General features: G+C 43.3%; 2 protein-coding genes across 3 annotated transcripts in view; one reads left to right on the top strand and one right to left on the bottom strand.

The window, feature by feature from the left end:
• METTL3 (methyltransferase like 3) overlaps positions 1 to 11,070 on the top strand; it is a 15,844-nt gene extending 4,774 nt beyond the window's left edge. The window contains exons 2-11 of one of the 2 annotated variants that reach the window (XM_032265599.1): positions 4,714 to 4,931; positions 5,015 to 5,419; positions 7,296 to 7,471; positions 8,087 to 8,303; positions 8,533 to 8,720; positions 9,112 to 9,150; positions 9,309 to 9,417; positions 9,536 to 9,601; positions 9,771 to 9,883; positions 10,841 to 11,070. In XM_032265599.1, the coding sequence (XP_032121490.1) occupies positions 4,714 to 4,931; positions 5,015 to 5,419; positions 7,296 to 7,471; positions 8,087 to 8,303; positions 8,533 to 8,720; positions 9,112 to 9,150; positions 9,309 to 9,417; positions 9,536 to 9,601; positions 9,771 to 9,883; positions 10,841 to 10,952 (1,643 nt within the window). In that variant the 3' untranslated portion in view covers positions 10,953 to 11,070. Of the gene's footprint in view, positions 1 to 4,713; positions 4,932 to 5,014; positions 5,420 to 7,295; positions 7,472 to 8,086; positions 8,304 to 8,532; positions 8,721 to 9,111; positions 9,151 to 9,308; positions 9,418 to 9,532; positions 9,602 to 9,770; positions 9,884 to 10,840 lie in introns of both variants that reach the window. The other variant, XM_032265598.1, reaches the window with a different exon arrangement.
• Positions 11,071 to 11,887: 817 nt separating this feature from the next.
• On the bottom strand, positions 11,888 to 17,857 carry TOX4 (TOX high mobility group box family member 4). The gene is given in 6 exon segments (XM_032265600.1): positions 11,888 to 12,342; positions 12,991 to 13,154; positions 14,563 to 15,304; positions 15,306 to 15,622; positions 15,944 to 16,204; positions 17,417 to 17,857. Coding segments are annotated over 6 exon segments (1,614 nt in total). The 5' UTR covers positions 17,486 to 17,857; the 3' UTR covers positions 11,888 to 12,281.
• Between the last annotated feature and the right edge of the window lie 917 nt (positions 17,858 to 18,774).

Genomic DNA, 18,774 nt, shown 5'->3' with positions numbered 1-18,774 from the left:
CGCTCTTGTTACCCAGGCTGGAGTGCAATGGCGCGATCTCGGCTCACTGCAACCTCCGCCTCCTGGGTTCAGGCAATTCTCCTGCCTCAGCCTCCTGAGTAGCTGGGATTACAGGCACGTGCCACCATGCCCAGCTGATTTTTTGTATTTTTAGTAGAGACGGGGTTTCACCATGTTGACCAGGATGGTCTCGATCTCTTGACCTCGTGATCCACCCGCCTCCGCCTCCCAAAGTGCTGGGATTACAGGCTTGAGCCACCGCGCCCGGCCCGTACCTCTTATTTTTTATAGCATTACTGTAATCTGGTAATTATTGACTACTGAACTCAATGTCAAAAGACAAGGATATAAAATGAACTAAAAGATATCCATATCATTAATAGTGGAAAATACCATGGGCAAAATATTGGGAGACCTTTGTTAGATTGGCATTTTTATTTTATATATATACACACACACACACACACACACACACACACACACACACACGTGTGTGTGTGTGTGTGTGTGTGTGTGTGTGTTTATTTATTTATTTTATTGAGATGGAGTTTTGTTCTTGTTGCCCAGGCTGGAGTATAGTGGCACGATTTCGGATCACCGCAACCTCTACCTCCTGGTTCAAGCGATTCTGCTGCCTCAGCCTCCCAAGTAGCTAGGATTACAGGCATGCACCACCATGCCTGGCTAATTTTTTGCATTTTTAGTAAAGATGGGGTTTCTCCACGTTGGTCAGGCTGGTCTCAAACTCCTGACCTCGGGTGATCCGTCTGCCTCGGCCTCCCAAAGTGCTGGGATTATAGGTGTGAGCCCCTGTGCCAGGCTGCAAGGGACTTTAATAATCACCATCTCATGCCTGTAATCCAAGCACTTTGGGAGGCTGAGGTGGGCAGATCACAAGGTCAAGAGTTCAAGACCAGCCCGGCCAACATGGTGAAACCCTGTCTCTATTAAAAACACAAAAATTAGCTAGGCATGGTGGCAGGCGCCTGTAATCCCAGCTACTCGGGAGTCTGAGGCAGGAGAATCGCTTGAACCTGGGAGGCGGAGGTTGCAGTGAGCTGAGATCATCCCACGGCACTCCGACCTGGGCAACAGAGTGAGATTCTCTGTCTCAAAAAAAAAAAATAGTCACCATCTGTTCAGTCCTGTTCAATGCAGGAATTTTGTTTATAGTCTTATAAATCAGCTAAATAGTAATCATCACTTAAATTTCTTACATATTTTTAGCTTGGTTCAATTACTCTTTTTTTTTTTTTTTTTTTTTTTTTTAGGGGGTTGTTTTCCTTTTTTTACCCAGGCTGGAGTGCAATGGGGCGATCTCGGCTCCCCGCAACCTCCGCCTCCTGGGTTCAGGCAATTCTCCTGCCTCAGCCTCTTGAGTAGCTGGGATTACAGGCACACGCCACCATGCCCAGCTGATTTTTTGTATTTTTAATAGAGACGGGGTTTCACCATGTTGACCAGAATGGTCTCGATCTCTTGACCTCGTGATCCACCCGCCTCGGCCTCCCAAAGTGCTGGGATTACAGGTGTGAGCCACCGCGCCCGGCCGGTTCAATTACTCTTAAACTTTTTCTCACACAGACCAAAGTGCTTCCATGACCCTTTCATGTGTACAATACCTCTTTGACAAAACAATTATATTCAACAGGTAAAAGTTAAAATCCAAGATTCAGCCAAACATGATTGTAAGAAGTAAGCAAGGTGAAGAAAGTTCTAACAATGATCTAACATTTCTAGCTAGTATGGAATTATGGAGTCCATTTTCCACAATAACTTACTTTAATAAAATGTAACTATTACAAGGTATTTTGTGTAGTTCAGCTCTGTTTTCTTTGGAACCTCTGAGTCAATTTTTTTTTTTTTGAGACAGAGTCTCACTCTTGCTCAGGCTGGAGTGTAGAGATATGATCTCAAGGCTCACTGCAACCTCTGCCTCCTGAGTTCAAGCGATTCTCCTGCTTCAGCCTTCTGAGTAGCTGGGACTACTGAGTAGCCGTCACACCCACCTAATTTTTGTATATTTAGTAGAGACAGGATTTCACTATGTTGGCCAGGATGGTCTCAATCTGACCTTGTGATCCACCCACCTTGGCCTCCTAAAGTGTTGGGATTACAGGCGTGAGCCACCACACCGGGCCTTTTTTTTTTTTTTTTTTTTTTTTTTTTTGAAACAGGGTTCTCACTCTGTCATTCAGGCTGGAGTGCAGTGGCACAATCATAGTTTACTTCAGCCTTGGCCTCCTTGGCTCAGGGAATCCTCCTACCTCAGCCTTCCCAGTAGCTGGGACTACAGGCACAGGCCCCCATGTGAGGCTAATTTTTTAAAACTTTACTGTAGAGACACTGGGTTTTGCCATGTTGCTCTGGCTGGTCTGGAACTCCTGGGCTCAAGTGATCCTCCCACCTTGGCCTCCCAGAGTATAAGGCACCAAACCCAGCCCCGAATCAGATTTTAATAAATTCAGTTTCCATTAGAGTGGAAATTTTTCTTTTTTTTTTTTTTTTTTTTTTTTTTTTGAGACGGAGTTTTGCTCTTGTTACCCAGGATGGAGTGCAATGGCACGATCTCGGCTCACCGCAACCTCCGCCTCCTGGGTTCAGGCAATTCTCCTGCCTCAGCCTCCTGAGTAGCTGGGATTACAGGCACGCGCCACCATGCCCAGCTAATTTTTTGTAGTTTTAGTAGAGACGGGGTTTCGCCTTGTTGACCAGGATGGTCTTGATCTCTTGACCTCGTGATCCACCCGCCTCGGCCTCCCAAAGTGCTGGGATTACAGGCGTGAGCCACCGCGCCCGGCCCTAGAGTGGAAATTTTTCAAATGTGTATGTGTGTGTGTGTGTGTGTCTGTGTGTGTATATATGTATATTTTTATTTTGTTTGTTTGTTTGTTTTTTTGAGATGGAGTTTCACTCATGTTACCCAGGCTGGAGTGCAATGGCGCTATCTCGGCTCACCGCAACCTCCGCCTCCCGGGTTCAGGCAATTCTCCTCCCTCAGCCTCCTGAGTAGCTGGGATTACAGGCACGCACCACCATGCCCAGCTAATTTTTTGTATTTTTAATAGAGATGGGGTTTCACCATGTTGACCAGGATGGTCTCGATCTCTTGACCTCGTGATCCACCCGCCTCGGCCTCCCAAAGTGCTGGGATTACAGGATTGAGCCACCGCGCCCGGCTATTTTGTTTTGTTTTGTTTTGTTTTTGAGACAGACTCTTGCTCTGTTGCTAAGTCTGGGGTACAGTGTCATGATCTTGGCTCACTGCAACCTCCACCTCCTGGGTTTTCAAGCAATTCTGCCTCAGCCTCCCCAAGTAGCTATGGTGGCTTGTGCTACCACACCCAGCTAATTTTTTTTTTTTTGTATGTTAGTAGAGATGGGGTTTCACCATATTGGTCAGGCTGGTTTCAAACTCCTCACCTCAAGTGATCCAACTGCCTCAGCCTCCCAAAGTGCTAGAATTACAGGTGTGAGCCACCATGCCTGGCCAGAGTGGAAATATTTAAGTAAACAGAATATTTCTAAATATAAACTAATGGCCTACTTATTTTACTTGGTAATTTCAGTTCAGGTCCTAGAAGTTTAATATTTCATCTATATTTTAGTTAAATAACCACAGATATTAGGCTTTCTCAAAGGTAACATTTTGTCCTTATTTTAGTTTCTCAAATCTTACTAAGGTTATGATGGCTGTGAAGTAATAGTTGATAATAATATAGTCTGGAAACATCATTTACTAACCACTTCAGCAAAGTATTAAGAGTTTTGTGTTTGTGAGTGTTATAGGTAACACTTGGCCCCCAACATTGTCATTTTGTATACTTTGTTAATCAATGGGCTGGATTCATTAAAATTCACACAACATGCCTCAAAAAGAATATTGGATCCCAGCCTAGGTTGTTGAGTGTATTTCTGGCTTTTATTTAAATGTAGGTTGACAGGTGATAGGGATTATTTAAACCTATCTTGCCGCTAATTTACTTCCTTTGTAGCACAGCAAGGATAGGAAATTAGGAAATCATTATCCACCCAACAGAGAAAAGGTAGATAGAAAATCTAGTATTATCGCCAGATGCAGTGGCTCACACCTGTAATCCTAGCACTTTGGGAGGCTGAGGTGGGTGGATACCTGAGGTCAGGAGTTCAAGACCAGCCTGGCCAATATGGTAAAATCCCATCTTTTTTTTTTTTTTTTTTTTGAGACGGAGTTTCGCTCTTGTTACCCAGGCTGGAGTGCAATGGCGCGATCTCGGCTCACCGCAACCTCCGCCTCCTGGGTTCAGGCAATTCTCCTGCCTCAGCCTCCTGAGTAGCTGGGATTACAGGCACGCACCACCATGCCCAGCTAATTTTTTGTATTTTTAGTAGAGACAGGGTTTCACCATGTTGACCAGGATGGTCTCGATCTCTTGACCTCGTGATCCACCCGCCTCTGCCTCCCAAAGTGCTGGGATTACAGGCTTGAGCCACTGTGCCCGGCCAATCCCATCTTTTAAAAAAAAGAAAAGAAAGAAAGAAAACCTAGTATTATCTTGGCAAGGCAGTGAATGATTAAATATGGTTGAGGATAATCTAGTGCTAAAGTTGGTCGGAGAATTTCTTACACAAAATAAAAGGTCTGTGTATGGGAATGCTAGAGATTTGACTTCTCAGAAATATATAGATCAGCAGTGGTTGCCTTTTTTCATTTTCACTTCTCTTCATTCTTAGATCTACGGAATCCAGAAGCAGCATTGTCTCCAACCTTCCGTAGTGACAGCCCAGTGCCGACTGCACCCACCTCTGGTGGCCTTAAGCCCAGCACAGCTTCAGCAGTTCCTGAATTAGCTACAGATCCTGAGTTAGAGAAGAAGTTGCTACACCACCTCTCTGATCTGGCCTTAACATTGCCTACCGATGCTGTGTCCATCTGTCTTGCCATCTCCACGGTAATGACCTGATAGAGTTAGGATTTACCACTTATTTTCAGTTAATGGTCAGTGTCTTATTGCCCCTACTTCCCCTCCTCTAGCCAGATGCTCCTGCCACTCAAGATGGGGTAGAAAGCCTCCTACAAAAGTTTGCCGCTCAGGAGTTGATTGAGGTAAAGCGAGGTCTCCTACAAGACGATGCACATCCTACTCTTGTGACCTATGCTGACCATTCCAAGCTCTCTGCCATGATGGGTGCTGTGGCAGAAAAGAAGGGCCCTGGGGACGTAGCAGGGACTGTCACAGGGCAGAAGCGGCGTGCAGAACAGGACTTAGCTACAGTAGCTGCCTTTGCCAGTTCATTAGCCTCTGGTCTGAACTCTTCAGCATCAGAACCAGCAAAGGAGCCAGCCAAGAAATCAAGGAAACATGCTGCCTCAGATGTTGATCTGGAGATAGAGAGCCTTCTGAACCAACAGTCCACTAAGGAACAACAGAGCAAGAAGGTAGGGATCATGTGAAAAGACTGTGACAATATGCTCTTAATTATAGCTTTGTTTGACAGGAATTTACCCTTAGGGTAAGGAACCATTTTGAGAATTGAGGGTTTATAGCAGTTGTTATCAACTGGGGATGATTCCCTACTGCCCAACTCCCAGGGCATCTGGTAATGTCTGGAGACATTTTTATTGTCACACATGGAGAAGTGCTGTTGGCATCTAGTGGGTAGAAGCCACGGATATTGTTAAACATCCTATAGTGAATAGTAGGACAAACCCCTACAACAGTTGTCTGTCCCAAAGTGTCAATATTGCCAATATTGACAAATTCTGATTTAATCTGTCATTGAATGTTTGAAAGAATCAGATCAAGAGAAGAGGAATCCATGGCCGGGCATGGTGGCTGATACCTATAATCCCAGCACTTTGGGAGGCTGAGGCGGGGGGATCACAAGGTCAGGAGTTCAAGGCCAGCCTGACCAACATGGAGAAACCCCGTCTCTACTGAAAATACAAAATTAGCCGGGCGCGGTGGCTCAAGCCTGTAATCCCAGCACTTTGGGAGGCCGAGGCGTGTGGATCACGAGGTCAAGAGATCGAGACCATCCTGGTCAACATGGTGAAACCCCGTCTCTACTAAAAAAAAAAAATACAAAAACATTAGCTGGGCATGGTGGCGCGTGCCTGTAATCCCAGCTACTGAGGAGGTTGAGGCAGGAGAATTGCCTGAACCCAGGAGGCGGAGGTTGCGGTGAGCCGAGATAGCGCCATTGCATTCCAGCCTGGGTAACAAGAGTGAAACTCCGTCTCGAAAAAAAAAAAAAAAAAAGAAAATACAAAATTAGCCAGGCATAGTGGCGCATGCCTGTAATCCCAGCTACTCGGGTGCCTGAGGCAGGAGAATCGCTTGAACTTGGGAGGTGGAGGTTGTCGTGAGCCGACATCACACCATTGTACTCTAGCCTGGGCAACAGAGCGAAACTCCGTCTCAAAGAGTGAGAAGAAGAATCCAAATATATAGAAATATAGGGAGATGAAAGGAGAGGAATACTAGACCAATTATGGAAACTGACTAAATAATGTGAATTGGTTCTGAGTATAAGTACTGGCTTGACATGAGTTCTCATCTGCTTGGTACTTCTAGTGTGTTACTTTAAACAAGGTAATTAACTTCTCTTGGACCTTAGTCTTCTCATCTTTAACATGAAGATAATACCAGTGTATCCTGCCTTACAGAATTGCTGAATAGACTCTAAGCTAAACAGTAAAGTGTTTAGCGCTATAACTTAGTTCAGTACCCAGTAAATATGTTTTTTTGTAGAAGGAATGCCTTCCTGGGGAGGGGACATTTAGCATAATGCTTAGTAGTAGGAACCAGGCCTCTTCCATTTTAATTTCATCCCAAATGCATATTTGTGAGGAAGGACTGAACCCCTAACACGTCTTATCTGACGGCTCCCAATTTTCCAATATTATGTTAGCTAATTTAGGGCTAGGCACAATGGCTCATTCCTACTCTGGGAGGCTGAGGTGGGGGGATCATTTGAAACCAGAAGTTTGAGACCAGCCTGGGCAACATAGTGAGACCATACCTCTACAAAAAGTAATTAAAACATTAGCTGGCATGGTGTCATGAGCCTGTATTTCTTAAGCTGTGTTGGAGGCTGAGCTGGGAAGATTATTTGAGCCTGGGAGTTCCAGGCTGCAGTGAGCTATGATTACACCACTGTACACTGGCCTGGGTGACAGCAAGAGTCCATACCTGAAAAAAAAAATGTTAGCTGATTTATCCCTTATAAGACATTGTCAGAATTTGCAGAGTTGGTCTAAGAGCCAGTTTGATCTACAAGACATTTTAAGTCCAAGGCTACTTCTGTCACAGGTCAGTCAGGAGATCCTAGAGCTATTAAATACTACAACAGCCAAGGAACAATCCATTGTTGAAAAATTTCGCTCTCGAGGTCGGGCCCAAGTGCAAGAATTCTGTGACTATGGAACCAAGGAGGAGTGCATGAAAGCCAGTGATGCTGATCGACCCTGTCGCAAGCTGCACTTCAGGTCTTTTGGAAGGGAATGAGGTGGGATGGGTTTGTCAGAAGCAGCCATTCCTTTTCAGCATATCCCTTCCAGACATTGGGGTTCTGTCTGTAATCTTATTTAGTTTATGGTTTCTGTAAGTCCTCTAGACCCTGAAGGTATACTTTCAGAAGTGCATTGTGTGGGAAGAATACAGGCTGTACTCCCAAATAACTGAGGTTTTCTTTTTTTTTAAACTTCCCTCCTTACAATAGCAAAGTTATATAGGTATGTCTGTCTCTGAGCCAGAATGAAAGTTAGAGTTCTCTGAGAGGAGCATAATCGTAGGAGAAACAAGAACCTGAACTCTTAGGTCAATGTTTTATTCTGTTCTAATCAACTAAGTCTCCTGCACTGCTTGCCTTCCGGTGGTAAAAGAGGAAACCAAGGCTTTACTTAGAGAGGAATTACAATTATTCTGTAATGTGAATTATTTCCATGCTACCTGCCTCCCTTAAAACTCTTGGAGGAAGCTCTAACGATAGAATTAGGGGAGGGTAATAAGATAGGAGATATTTTGAAACCATTTGGAATTTGAACTGTTGGATCTACATCTGGAGCACCATGTTGATTGATTCTCCCTTTTTATTTTCCCAGACGAATTATCAACAAACACACTGATGAGTCTTTAGGTGACTGCTCTTTCCTTAATACATGTTTCCACATGGATACCTGCAAGTATGTTCACTATGAAATTGATGCTTGCATGGATTCTGAGGCCCCTGGCAGCAAAGACCACACGCCAAGCCAGGAGCTTGCTCTTACACAAAGTGTTGGAGGTGATTCTAGTGCAGACCGACTCTTTCCACCTCAGGTACTTCTCTGCTCAGAAAACTTGTCTCAACTTAGGGACGTATGTTTGAGTAGGGCAGCCATACATGTAGGAGAAAGCAGGGCATACATAATTCAGCAATCTTGTCTGGCCTATTGGGAATGGAGGGGGATACATAAGCTTGTATGGGAATAGGAAAAATCAAATGGAAAAGGGACTCAGGCTATGTATCTGAGAGTTAAAGAAGATGACCAAATACCACTTTATGCAGTGGATCTGTTGTGATATCCGCTACCTGGACGTCAGTATCTTGGGCAAGTTTGCGGTTGTGATGGCTGACCCACCCTGGGATATTCACATGGAGCTGCCCTACGGGACCCTGACAGATGATGAGATGCGCAGGCTCAACATACCCGTACTACAGGATGATGGCTTTCTCTTTCTCTGGGTCACGGGCAGGTAATGCAATTCAAAGTTACACAGGTATGGACGGTACAGTACAGAGTGAATACTGAGCGGGAGATAAAATCCTGGGTTTTCCTAGCCCAGTCTACACTTTTTCAGTAGACATTCAGTGAACATTTACATGCACAATACCATTAAAGCAGCAAGGTGGATCTAAGAATGAAAAAATAAAACAGTATCCTCAACAACCTTACCTTTCTCACAGAACAAATGTAGAATTAAATATATATTCAGGGTATGATTTGCATTATACACAGGCATTAGGACTCAGTAGAAAAAAAGACTTTTTCCATTATATACTGTTAAAAGTGTTTTTTAACATATCACGTCTTGAAGGGTAAAAAATACAGGCATAGAAGTAGTTGTTTAACTCATTTCTTTCTAGGGCCATGGAGTTGGGCAGAGAATGTCTAAACCTCTGGGGGTAAGTAATGGTTGTGTTGCTTTTGAGGGTAATACTGTTATAGTGAGATACATGTTCTCTCCCATAGTATTCCGTGATTCCTTGCTTTATGGTACTACCCCTTATAACCACACTGTAAAAGTTTGGTTAAAACTCTAGTTTTTTCTTATTTCCCACAGGTATGAACGGGTAGATGAAATTATTTGGGTGAAGACAAATCAACTGCAACGCATCATTCGGACAGGCCGTACAGGTCACTGGTTGAACCATGGGAAGGAACACTGCTTGGTGAGCAGCAGTGGGGCCCAATTCAATAGGTGGAGCATAAAGAATCATTTGATTTCTTATTGAGAAAAAGTTCAAACGGTGTGGTTTCATAAGGTAATCTGTTATCTGTGGTGAGCAGGTTGGTGTCAAAGGAAATCCCCAAGGCTTCAACCAGGGTCTGGATTGTGATGTGATCGTAGCTGAGGTATGTGCCTCCCCAGGCCTCCAAAGCTTCCACATTGTTGTTGGTATCAGTTAGTCATGTCAGGTGTATTCTCATCCCAGATTTTTACCGTTTAGATCATAAACATAATAAAAAGGGCTAGGATTGCAATCTTATGTAACTTAAAAAGCAGCTAGTTTTTATCTCCTAGGTTCGTTCCACCAGTCATAAACCAGATGAAATCTATGGCATGATTGAAAGACTATCTCCTGGCACTCGCAAGATTGAGCTATTTGGACGACCACATAATGTGCAGCCCAACTGGTAAGGTGACCAGAGAACAGACTAGTCTTCAAGGGGCTATTATTTATGATTAAGTACAGAACTTAGTAGAACTTCACATTATACTCCACGAGTCTATAAATGAGCATCAGAGGATTCATAAGCCACTTAAGCTTGTACTTAAACTGTTTTATGAGATTTTATAAATTCATTAAAACTCAACAGGTTCTAGGATCCAAAGCACAGCTCCCTAGGGTTTCTACTCTCACAACCTAAGGATCTTCCTCAGCCATTCTATGTGATGTATTGAATCTGCCCCCTGGTGGTTGTGAAGTTATCTATTTAATCTGTCAATTATTTTATCTTTCACCCCTTTAATAGAGCTTAAAACACATGCTGCTAGCATTTTGCTTATCCAAAGAATACTCCCTGGTAGCAACTCTGTGAATCAGTCCTGGCTAAGCATTAGTTACTAAACATCCAATACAGATCCAGTCTTTTTTTTTTTTTTTTTGGAGAGATGGAGTCTTGCTTTGTTGGCCCAGGCTGGAGTGCAGTGATGAGCTCTCAGCTCACTGCAACCTCCGCCTCCCGGGTTCAAGTGATTCTCCTGCCTCAGCCGCCTGAGTAGCTGGGATTATAGGCGTGCACCACCGTGCCCAGCTAATGTTTTGTATTTTTAGTAGAGACGGGGTTTCACCACGTTGGCCTGGCTGGTCTTGAACTCCTGACTTCAAGAGATCTGCCCACCTCAGCCTCCCAAAGTGCTGGGATTATAGGCATGAGCCACCATGCCCAGCTCAGATCCAGTCTATTTTAACACCAGAATCTATGTCAATTCTGAACTACTTATTCTACCATAAACTATTGTAATGTTAAGCTCTTTTTAGAAGAATTGGTATATTTGATATGATAGGCAGTCTCATTTGGTATGCATCTTTTAACAGTATTAATTAATTCCAGGATTTCTGGTTTGCCCCTCCTTTTCCCCTGTTTCAGGATCACCCTTGGAAACCAACTGGATGGGATCCACCTACTAGACCCAGATGTGGTTGCACGGTTCAAGCAAAGGTACCCAGATGGTATCATCTCTAAACCTAAGAATTTATAGAAGCACTTCCTTATACAGCTAAGAATCCATAGTGATGGCTCTGTAAGCTAAACCTGAAGAGTGTTATTTGTACAATAGCTTTCTTCTTTATTTAAATAAACATTTGTATTGTAGATGAGATTTTGAAGTCCATTCTGGCTCTGACACTTATCAGTGTGTAATCTTGTGCAACTCATCTCTCAGTAGTATTTCTTATATTTAAAATGGGAGTATTACCTCACTGGGTTGCTGTGAGTGTTCAAACAAAACAAGTGCACAGGAAACATTAAAATGATCATAGGCTAGGTGCAGTGGCTCACACCTGTAATCCCGGCACTTTGGGAAGCTGAAGTGGAGGATCACTGGAGCCCAGGAGTTCAAGACCAGCCTGGGCAACATAGTGAGACCCCATCTCTACTCCCAGCCTCTAAAACCATTAAAAACACAGGAATGCATAGGATCAAACTAATTAGTAATATACACATGGTTCGTTGAGGAGGAGGTTCTCTAGGACAGCATTTCTCAAAGTAAAAATTTGAGTTCCATTTAAGGTTATCACTTACTCTCTTACAAGTAGCTGGCTTCTCTAGTCGGTTTTTCTTTAGATTGTTTCCAATAAATAATGATAGACCTATGGTTTCTTAAAGATATTTCATCAAACAAAAGTGAATACAACTTTAGACTTTGGTGGAATTTCTTAAGGATGTAGAGTTCTGCCTCTTAGATTCATAAACTGTGATAACTCAGATAAGGATGGTAACTACAGAAATAATATTTGTAAAGAGAAGAACCTCCTGGGTGATATCATTTTCCATGTAGCCCAGTACGCCTGTATTAAAGTTTTGTTCTCAAAGCAGTGTATTGATGTGATAATGGGGAATAACATTTTTTTTTTTAAAGAGGGAACCTTTAATGTAATTTCTTATCCCTTTTAAAATGGATGCACACAGTAGCGCTTTCTCCTAGGCTCAAAGCTGAGTACTCTCCCATCATTTTAATAATATTTTAGGCAAGTCCTATGACAATTATACCAACAAGTTTCTTCAACCCCACCACCACCCCTTACCATCTCTATGTTTTGCTTGCCCATACTCCCTTCACCCATTCCTCTGCTATTACCACGGGTATTTTTGCTTGTGGTTGAAAGCAAAAAGCATCTCCAGATTACAGCAAATTCAGTGGCCCTGCTCCATAGCGTGGCCTCTGCTGAAGGGAAAAAAGTGGGGAAACATGAATGGCCATCATGGGTTGCGATCAGGCACTACCAGAAGTCCTGCTTGTGTTTCAAAAACAGGCTCTTGGACATGTTCCCAGCAGATAACTCTTCACCGGCTTGGAGAACAGGAAGGACTATTTCACAAACACCACTGTGTTTGAATTTCTAGAGGCTACCCAGGCCAAGAATACATCCCTAAGAGAGAAAAAGACATACACAAACAGAATTATACACAAACAGAATTATAGCCTAGATATACTCTTTTTATCTGTCTTAAACAAATAGGTTCCCAAATAATTTTCTGCAGCATCATAGTGACATAGTATCACATCAGAAATATAAGAATTGTCAGAAGTAGAGGGAATGATGATTTACTGTAGAGTTTTTGAAATAGGAAATAGAAATGCCTTGTCCTATAGCTATAGGTAATTCCCAGGAAAATCTGGGGAGAGGGGTAAAATCTTATGAACTACTCCCATTTCCCTCACAAATAGCAAATTATTGTGTGCTACTATTCTGCTTACCATTTCCCCAAATTCTAATTCCCTAAGTAGTCTGATTTGCACTAAGGATTCAAAAGCTAGTGTTTGCATACACTAACAGCTTAATGTATTATCATGTTTTTAAAGAGCATACATAGGTATGTGTAACTGAAAAATGTGAACTGCTGATTATGTCATCTTTGGCTATGTGGCAAATGTAAGGTCTTAAGCAGGGGAGCTTTTCTAGTAGACCAGATAAACAGCTACCTACTCTACCTATTTTATGCTCAAGATTACCATGTTTCTCAATAAAATTAATTTAGCAGTATCTGAATTACAAGCAGGGGAAGGGTAAGCTCACCTGCAGTGCTTCACCACACATTCATTGCTGCAGTATTCATTGTCCCAGTCCTTACTCACAATTGGAGGGTTCTCACAACCAGACCTCACACATCGAGGCTGCGGTGAGAGTGCCACAGGAGACCCACTCACCAATTCAACATCCATCTGAGAAGGAGACTCAACCTACAAGAGGAAGAGAGCATCAAGGTGGATTAGATTGCTCCCTGCCTAGCTAGCTAGCTAGTTAAATTATCTCTAGAAACCAATGAAACAACAGGTATTACAGTTCCTCACAGTTGGGGCAAAACTGCAGAAGAAGGTGAGTTCCTGGCCTCCCCGTCTATAGTCCAGCTTCAGAACTTTGCCAAGCAGAATGACAGGAAGATTCTTCCCCATCAGGAGAAAGCTGGGCATATGCTAATGCTTTTTTCTCCCCTTAAGCCTGGCTAATCAAGTGAAGTAGTGGGAGTGGAAAGGTAATGGCCTTTAATTTTAATCTAACCTGTCAATGGCTTTATGCCACACATTAATATTCCTGACAGTATCAAATCAAAAGTAGAGTGTCAGTAATGGTATGAACTTAGCCTCTAAGTTAGATGAGGGCTATGAGAAGTCAAAATGTGGTGCTGTTAGAAAGAGGAAAAAAAATGGGAGATTCATAAAGTTTCCTGCTGAAAGGTTTTTTAGTGTGTGTGTTTTTTACTCTGTCACCAGGCTGGAGTGCAGTGGTATGATCTCGGCAACCTCTGCCTTCCCGGGTTCAAGTGATTCTCCTGCCTCAGCCTCCCAAGTAGCTGGGACTACAGGTGCATGCCACCACACCCAGCTAATTTTTGCATTTTTAGTAGACTCGGGGTTTCACTATGTTGGCCAGGGTGGTCTCGATCTCTTGACCTTGTGGTCCGCCCACCTCAGCCTCCTAAAGTGCTGGGATTACAGGTGTGAGTCACCATGCCTGGCCATATTTATATCTCTTTTAAAAAACAATGGTATGAACCAGTTAAAATTTTTTTTGCGATGTCCCCTGCCCCACACATTTAAAACATCAAGCTTTCAACCTGAGGAGGCTGAAAAAAAAAAAAAAAAAAGAAAAAGAAAAGAAAACATCAAACTAAGAAGGAACTTAAGATCTAGGAGAAATGAAAAGCTTTGTATTTTTAAAGTTTAGGACCCTTGGGTAAATAACTCTGAAAAATAACTTGTTTAGGCTATATCCTGTCTAGTTGAACTAGTGTCCTCTGCTTAGTTATGGAGTGGTCTGGGACAGAAGACTGTCTTAATGTGTTTCACTGAAAACACTAAGGGTACCGTGGTTGAGACAAGTCACTGTTGCAAGGAACTCCCATCTGCAGGATGTTTTGTGCTCCTGGTTGCTGGGCATTAAATGCTAGTAGCAACCCCTGTTTATCTATTTATCTTTCTTTTCTTTCTCTTCCTTTTTCTTTCTCTTTCTTCTCCTCCTTCCCTCCCTCCCTTCCTTCCTCACACACCAAGTTTTTGCTGAAGCAACCCCCATTTGTATTGGGTCAATCAAAAATGTTCTTACACATTTTCACTAGACTAGAAGACAGACTTAAAAATAGAGGCTCACCTCAGGAACTACATCTGTGATCATCTCACAGATAGTCTCAGGAGAAGTTGCCTCCACTGTATGGGCCTCAGGGCTGTTGTTCATAGGCCGCTCAGGACTACCTTCCACAGTTGGTGGGACTAAGGTGGTCTGCATTTTCAAAGTGGGTAGAGGTACACTCTTGATCTGCAGAGGAGGTGGCTGTTGCTGTAAATTGATTCGAACTTTCTGAGGTGGAGGCTGTTGCATGGCCTGGAGTGGAGGAGGCTGCTGTAGAATGGTAACTTGCTGCTGAGTTGGGGGCTGTGGCATCTGTTGTAATGGAGGGGGCTGTAGTCGGGGTGGAGGCAGTTGCATAGAAGCAGCAGCAGCAGCAGCTGCTGCCGCCTGCAACACTGATCGAGTGACAATCTGAGCTTGTTGACTGGGCTGGATAGTAGCTGTACTGGTTTGGCCTAATTGGAGCCCTCGGGAGGTCACCACTGTGGCTGGGATAACAGTAACCATCCCTCCTTGAGACATAGTAATGGAAGAGGGCAACATCTGTTTGGTAATTATCAACTTGGTGATATTGGGCTGACCCCCAGCTCCAGAAGATGCCTGGTTTCCTGCATAGGATGAAGGGGTGGAGTTAACAACAATGGATGGGGACAGGGCAGGGGGCTCTATTGTAGCTGGTGCTGGAGATGCTGGGTCAACAGTAGCCATAGGAGGTGGAGAAGAAGTTTGCGATGGTGGTGCTGGATCCAATTCCACTGTTTCCAGTGGCCTGACACTCCTGGTTGTCTTTGTAAGCAGCTAGAGCCTTCAGATCCTCTTTCTTGGCAGCCTCAGTTTTCCGCTTATTTGCCTGTTTTTGCTCCTCTCCAAGACTATCCCACATGGAGGCTACAATTTTTGAAACCTCGCCAAAAGTGGCATTAGGATTCTGTCCCTTGATGGCAGCCTGTGTATCACGAAAGAATAAAGCATATGCTGAAACTGGTTTCTGAGGTTCATTAGGATCTTTCTTTTTTCTCTTCTTTGGGGCCTTCTGCTTTTTCCCTGCCTCCACCACCACTGTCTTCTGGGTGGGAGGTTGCTGTAGGGGAGAAAAGAGAGAGAATTACATAATGGACAATGAGAAGTATTATGTCTGGAAACTAGCTAACATATGGAATTTTCAGAAATGCTAAAAATTGTGGTAATAGCATTAAAAGACACTAGTCAAGTACGGAGAACCAATAAGAATAGGAATTGAGAGGAGAATTATTAACTGGGAATTGGGAGGTGGAACCCCATACCCAGAAAAGAGCAGAGGAGATGGCAGGGCAGGGGTAAAGAATATTGATTAGGCTCTGAATGCCAAGAGTTTTATCCTAGACTATCACAGCAGAGTTGATTTTGACAGGGAATGCCTCACCCTCCGGAAATCCTCAACACCATCCTCGTGAAGTGAACTAGTAGGTGAAGGGGTGGTTGAAAGACGATCTTCAGGTGACTGGGCAGGTGGCAGGATGGTGCCACCCCCTAAGCTCAAACCCAGTTGGGAACTCAGTTCTGACTGATCAATGGTGGTCAACTGGCTATGCCCCATCAAGCCAGATGTCATGTCTGTCATTGGTACATCAATTGTAACAGGTGGGTTGGCACTATACTGAGTTCCTATAGAGTGGTCCAAGTCCTGAGAGAAGCAGAAGGACTAATTAAACACTAAATATAAAAAAAAAAACCACTTTCCCCCCCTGAATTTAGGACATCTTATAAATTCCCTGCCTACCTAGACTGTATCATTTAAACTACAAAACATCGGGCCGGGCGCAGTGGCTCAAGCCTGTAATCCCAGCACTTTGGGAGGCCGAGGCGGGTGGATCACAAGGTCAAGAGATCGAGACCATCCTGGTCAACATAGTGAAACCCCGTCTCTACTAAAACTACAAAAAATTAGCTGGGCATGGTGGTGCGTGTCTGTAGTCCCAGCTACTCAGGAGGCTGAGGCAGGAGAATTGCCTGAACCCAGGAGGCGGAGGTTGCGGTGAGCCAAGATCGCGCCATTGCACTCCAGCCTGGGCAACAAGAGCGAAACTCCGCCTCAAAAAAAAAAAAAAATAAATAAAAAATAAACTACAAAACATCAAATAACTTGTTTTCATATAAAACATATTAAGCAAAAAGAAAAATATTGGCCGGGCGCGGTGGCTCAAGCCTGTAATCACAGCACTGTGGGAGGCCGAGGCGGGTGGATCACGAGGTCAAGAGATCGGGACCATCCTGGTCAACATGGTGAAACCCCGTCTCTACTAAAAATACGAAAAATTAGCTGGGCATGGTGGCGCGTGCCTGTAATCCCAGCGACTCAGGAGGCTGGGGCAGGAGAATTGCCTGAACCCAGGAGGCGGAGGTTGCGGTGAGCCGAGATCACGCCATTGCACTCCAGCCTGGGTAACATGAGTGAAACTCCGTCTCAAAAAAAAAAAAATAAAAAAAAAAAAAAAAATAAAAATAAAAAAAAAAAATCTCTGTTCTTTCTGCTAGCTTCTAAACATGGTTCAGACCATTTTTGAATAAATCCCTCCATGTACCAGCTATCACACTCAAATTTGAATCCTAGGATTTAAAGGCCATAATAAAAGCAGAAAACACTTTTTCCCAAAAACCACAATAAATAATTTTCAAACCAGACATTGTACAATTTTAAATTATTTTTCAAGTAAAATCTACCTACATGGTAAATTTCATTTATTCAAGTGAAATTAAATCTTAGTTGGTGAGCCTTTAGCCACAAGAATGAGAAACAAGTAATACCCAAATGGAGAATGGAATAACAAGTAACTTTTGTCTCTTCTAATGCCATGCCCATTAGCTGGGGTAAGCCTGACAATGTCTTGCCCCTTACCATGGTCAAGCCCCCACTCAGGAGCCCCCCGCCCTGCTCCATCAAGCCATGGGTCATGCCCACAGGCATGTCCAATGTCTGGACCCCATACTGGGCTGAAAAACTGCCATCCTGTGAAGAGGAAGGGTCTGCCAGGTCATCAAAGTGGCCAACCACATCTGAGACAGCCAATGAGGGATCAGAATCCAAAGAGATGGGTGGGATTTCAAATTCTTCATCACCCAAGCTTGGTGTATGGAATGTCTGTAGAAGAAAAAAGGGGGAAGAGAATTAGTGAAAAGAGGAGAAATGGCATACTACAACTGAACATATTAGGGTACTAGAGATTCTCAGGGTACATTTTTTCTACTTAGGATCCTATTTTGTAATCGATTTCTTAGGACCTATTTAATTTTACAAATCTCTCTTCTTTCTAATATTCTTGGTCATATGGTACATTCAAGGTGGCTAACAGTCACAATTTTCAATTCTGGTTTTTTTTTTTTTTTTTTTTTTTTTTTGAGACGGAGTCTCACTCTGTCACCCAGTGGCACAATCTCAGCTCACTGCAACTTCCACCTCCCAAGTTCAAGCGATTCTCCTGCCTCAGCCTCCTGAGTAGCTGGGATTACAGGCGCGTGTCACACCAGGCTAATTTTGGTATTTTTAGTAGAGATGGGGTTTCACCATGTTGGTCAGGCTGGTCTTGAACTCCTGACCTCAAGTGATCCACCTGCCTTGGCCTCCCAAAGTGCTGGGATTATAGGCATGAGCCATCTCGCCTGGCAATTTTCAATTCTTGTATCTCTTTTCTACCATTATCATCTCTGTTGTCCTAAATTATGCCTATTGTTCTAATGAATAATTCTTTCAGTACCATTACTTAGGATATAGCCTTTATAACTTGTTTATCTATGATCCTTGACATCTCTCTAAAGATTCTAATAGAGAACAGTTAGTTTCACAATTATTACACCTAAACTGTTAGGCCACAGAAACTCATCGTTAGCCAGCCAATTATACTTTGTTGTTTTAGGTTCCTTTCAATATGGATGCTAAAATGTACTGTCATGGGAAGTTTATCCCTCTCTAACATATTTACACTTAGAGTTTCCTACCTCTTCTCCACTTTAGGAATTATAATGTTAACAACAAATAGATTCCCATTTGTATAGGATTTTCAGAAAACCTCAACAATGCCAACAATGCTAGTCTTTCTCTGACCAAGCTTCTCTCCAAGACAGGAAGAAAAGGATTACTCCAGCTGGCTAAAGACTCAATCCCTTCCTCTGAGTCCAACTAGGTCAATAATACATTCTTCCTCTTCTGAATGAGGCCACCCACCATTCATGGAGTTAACAGATCAACGTCTGATCTAA

This window comes from Sapajus apella, unplaced genomic scaffold (assembly GCF_009761245.1).
Source record: "Sapajus apella isolate SASKATOON/1434 unplaced genomic scaffold, GSC_monkey_1.0 scaffold151, whole genome shotgun sequence".
Lineage (NCBI taxonomy): Eukaryota > Metazoa > Chordata > Mammalia > Primates > Cebidae > Sapajus > Sapajus apella.
Note: the sequence above shows the minus strand (reverse complement) of the source record. Positions and strands in the feature narration are given on the sequence as shown.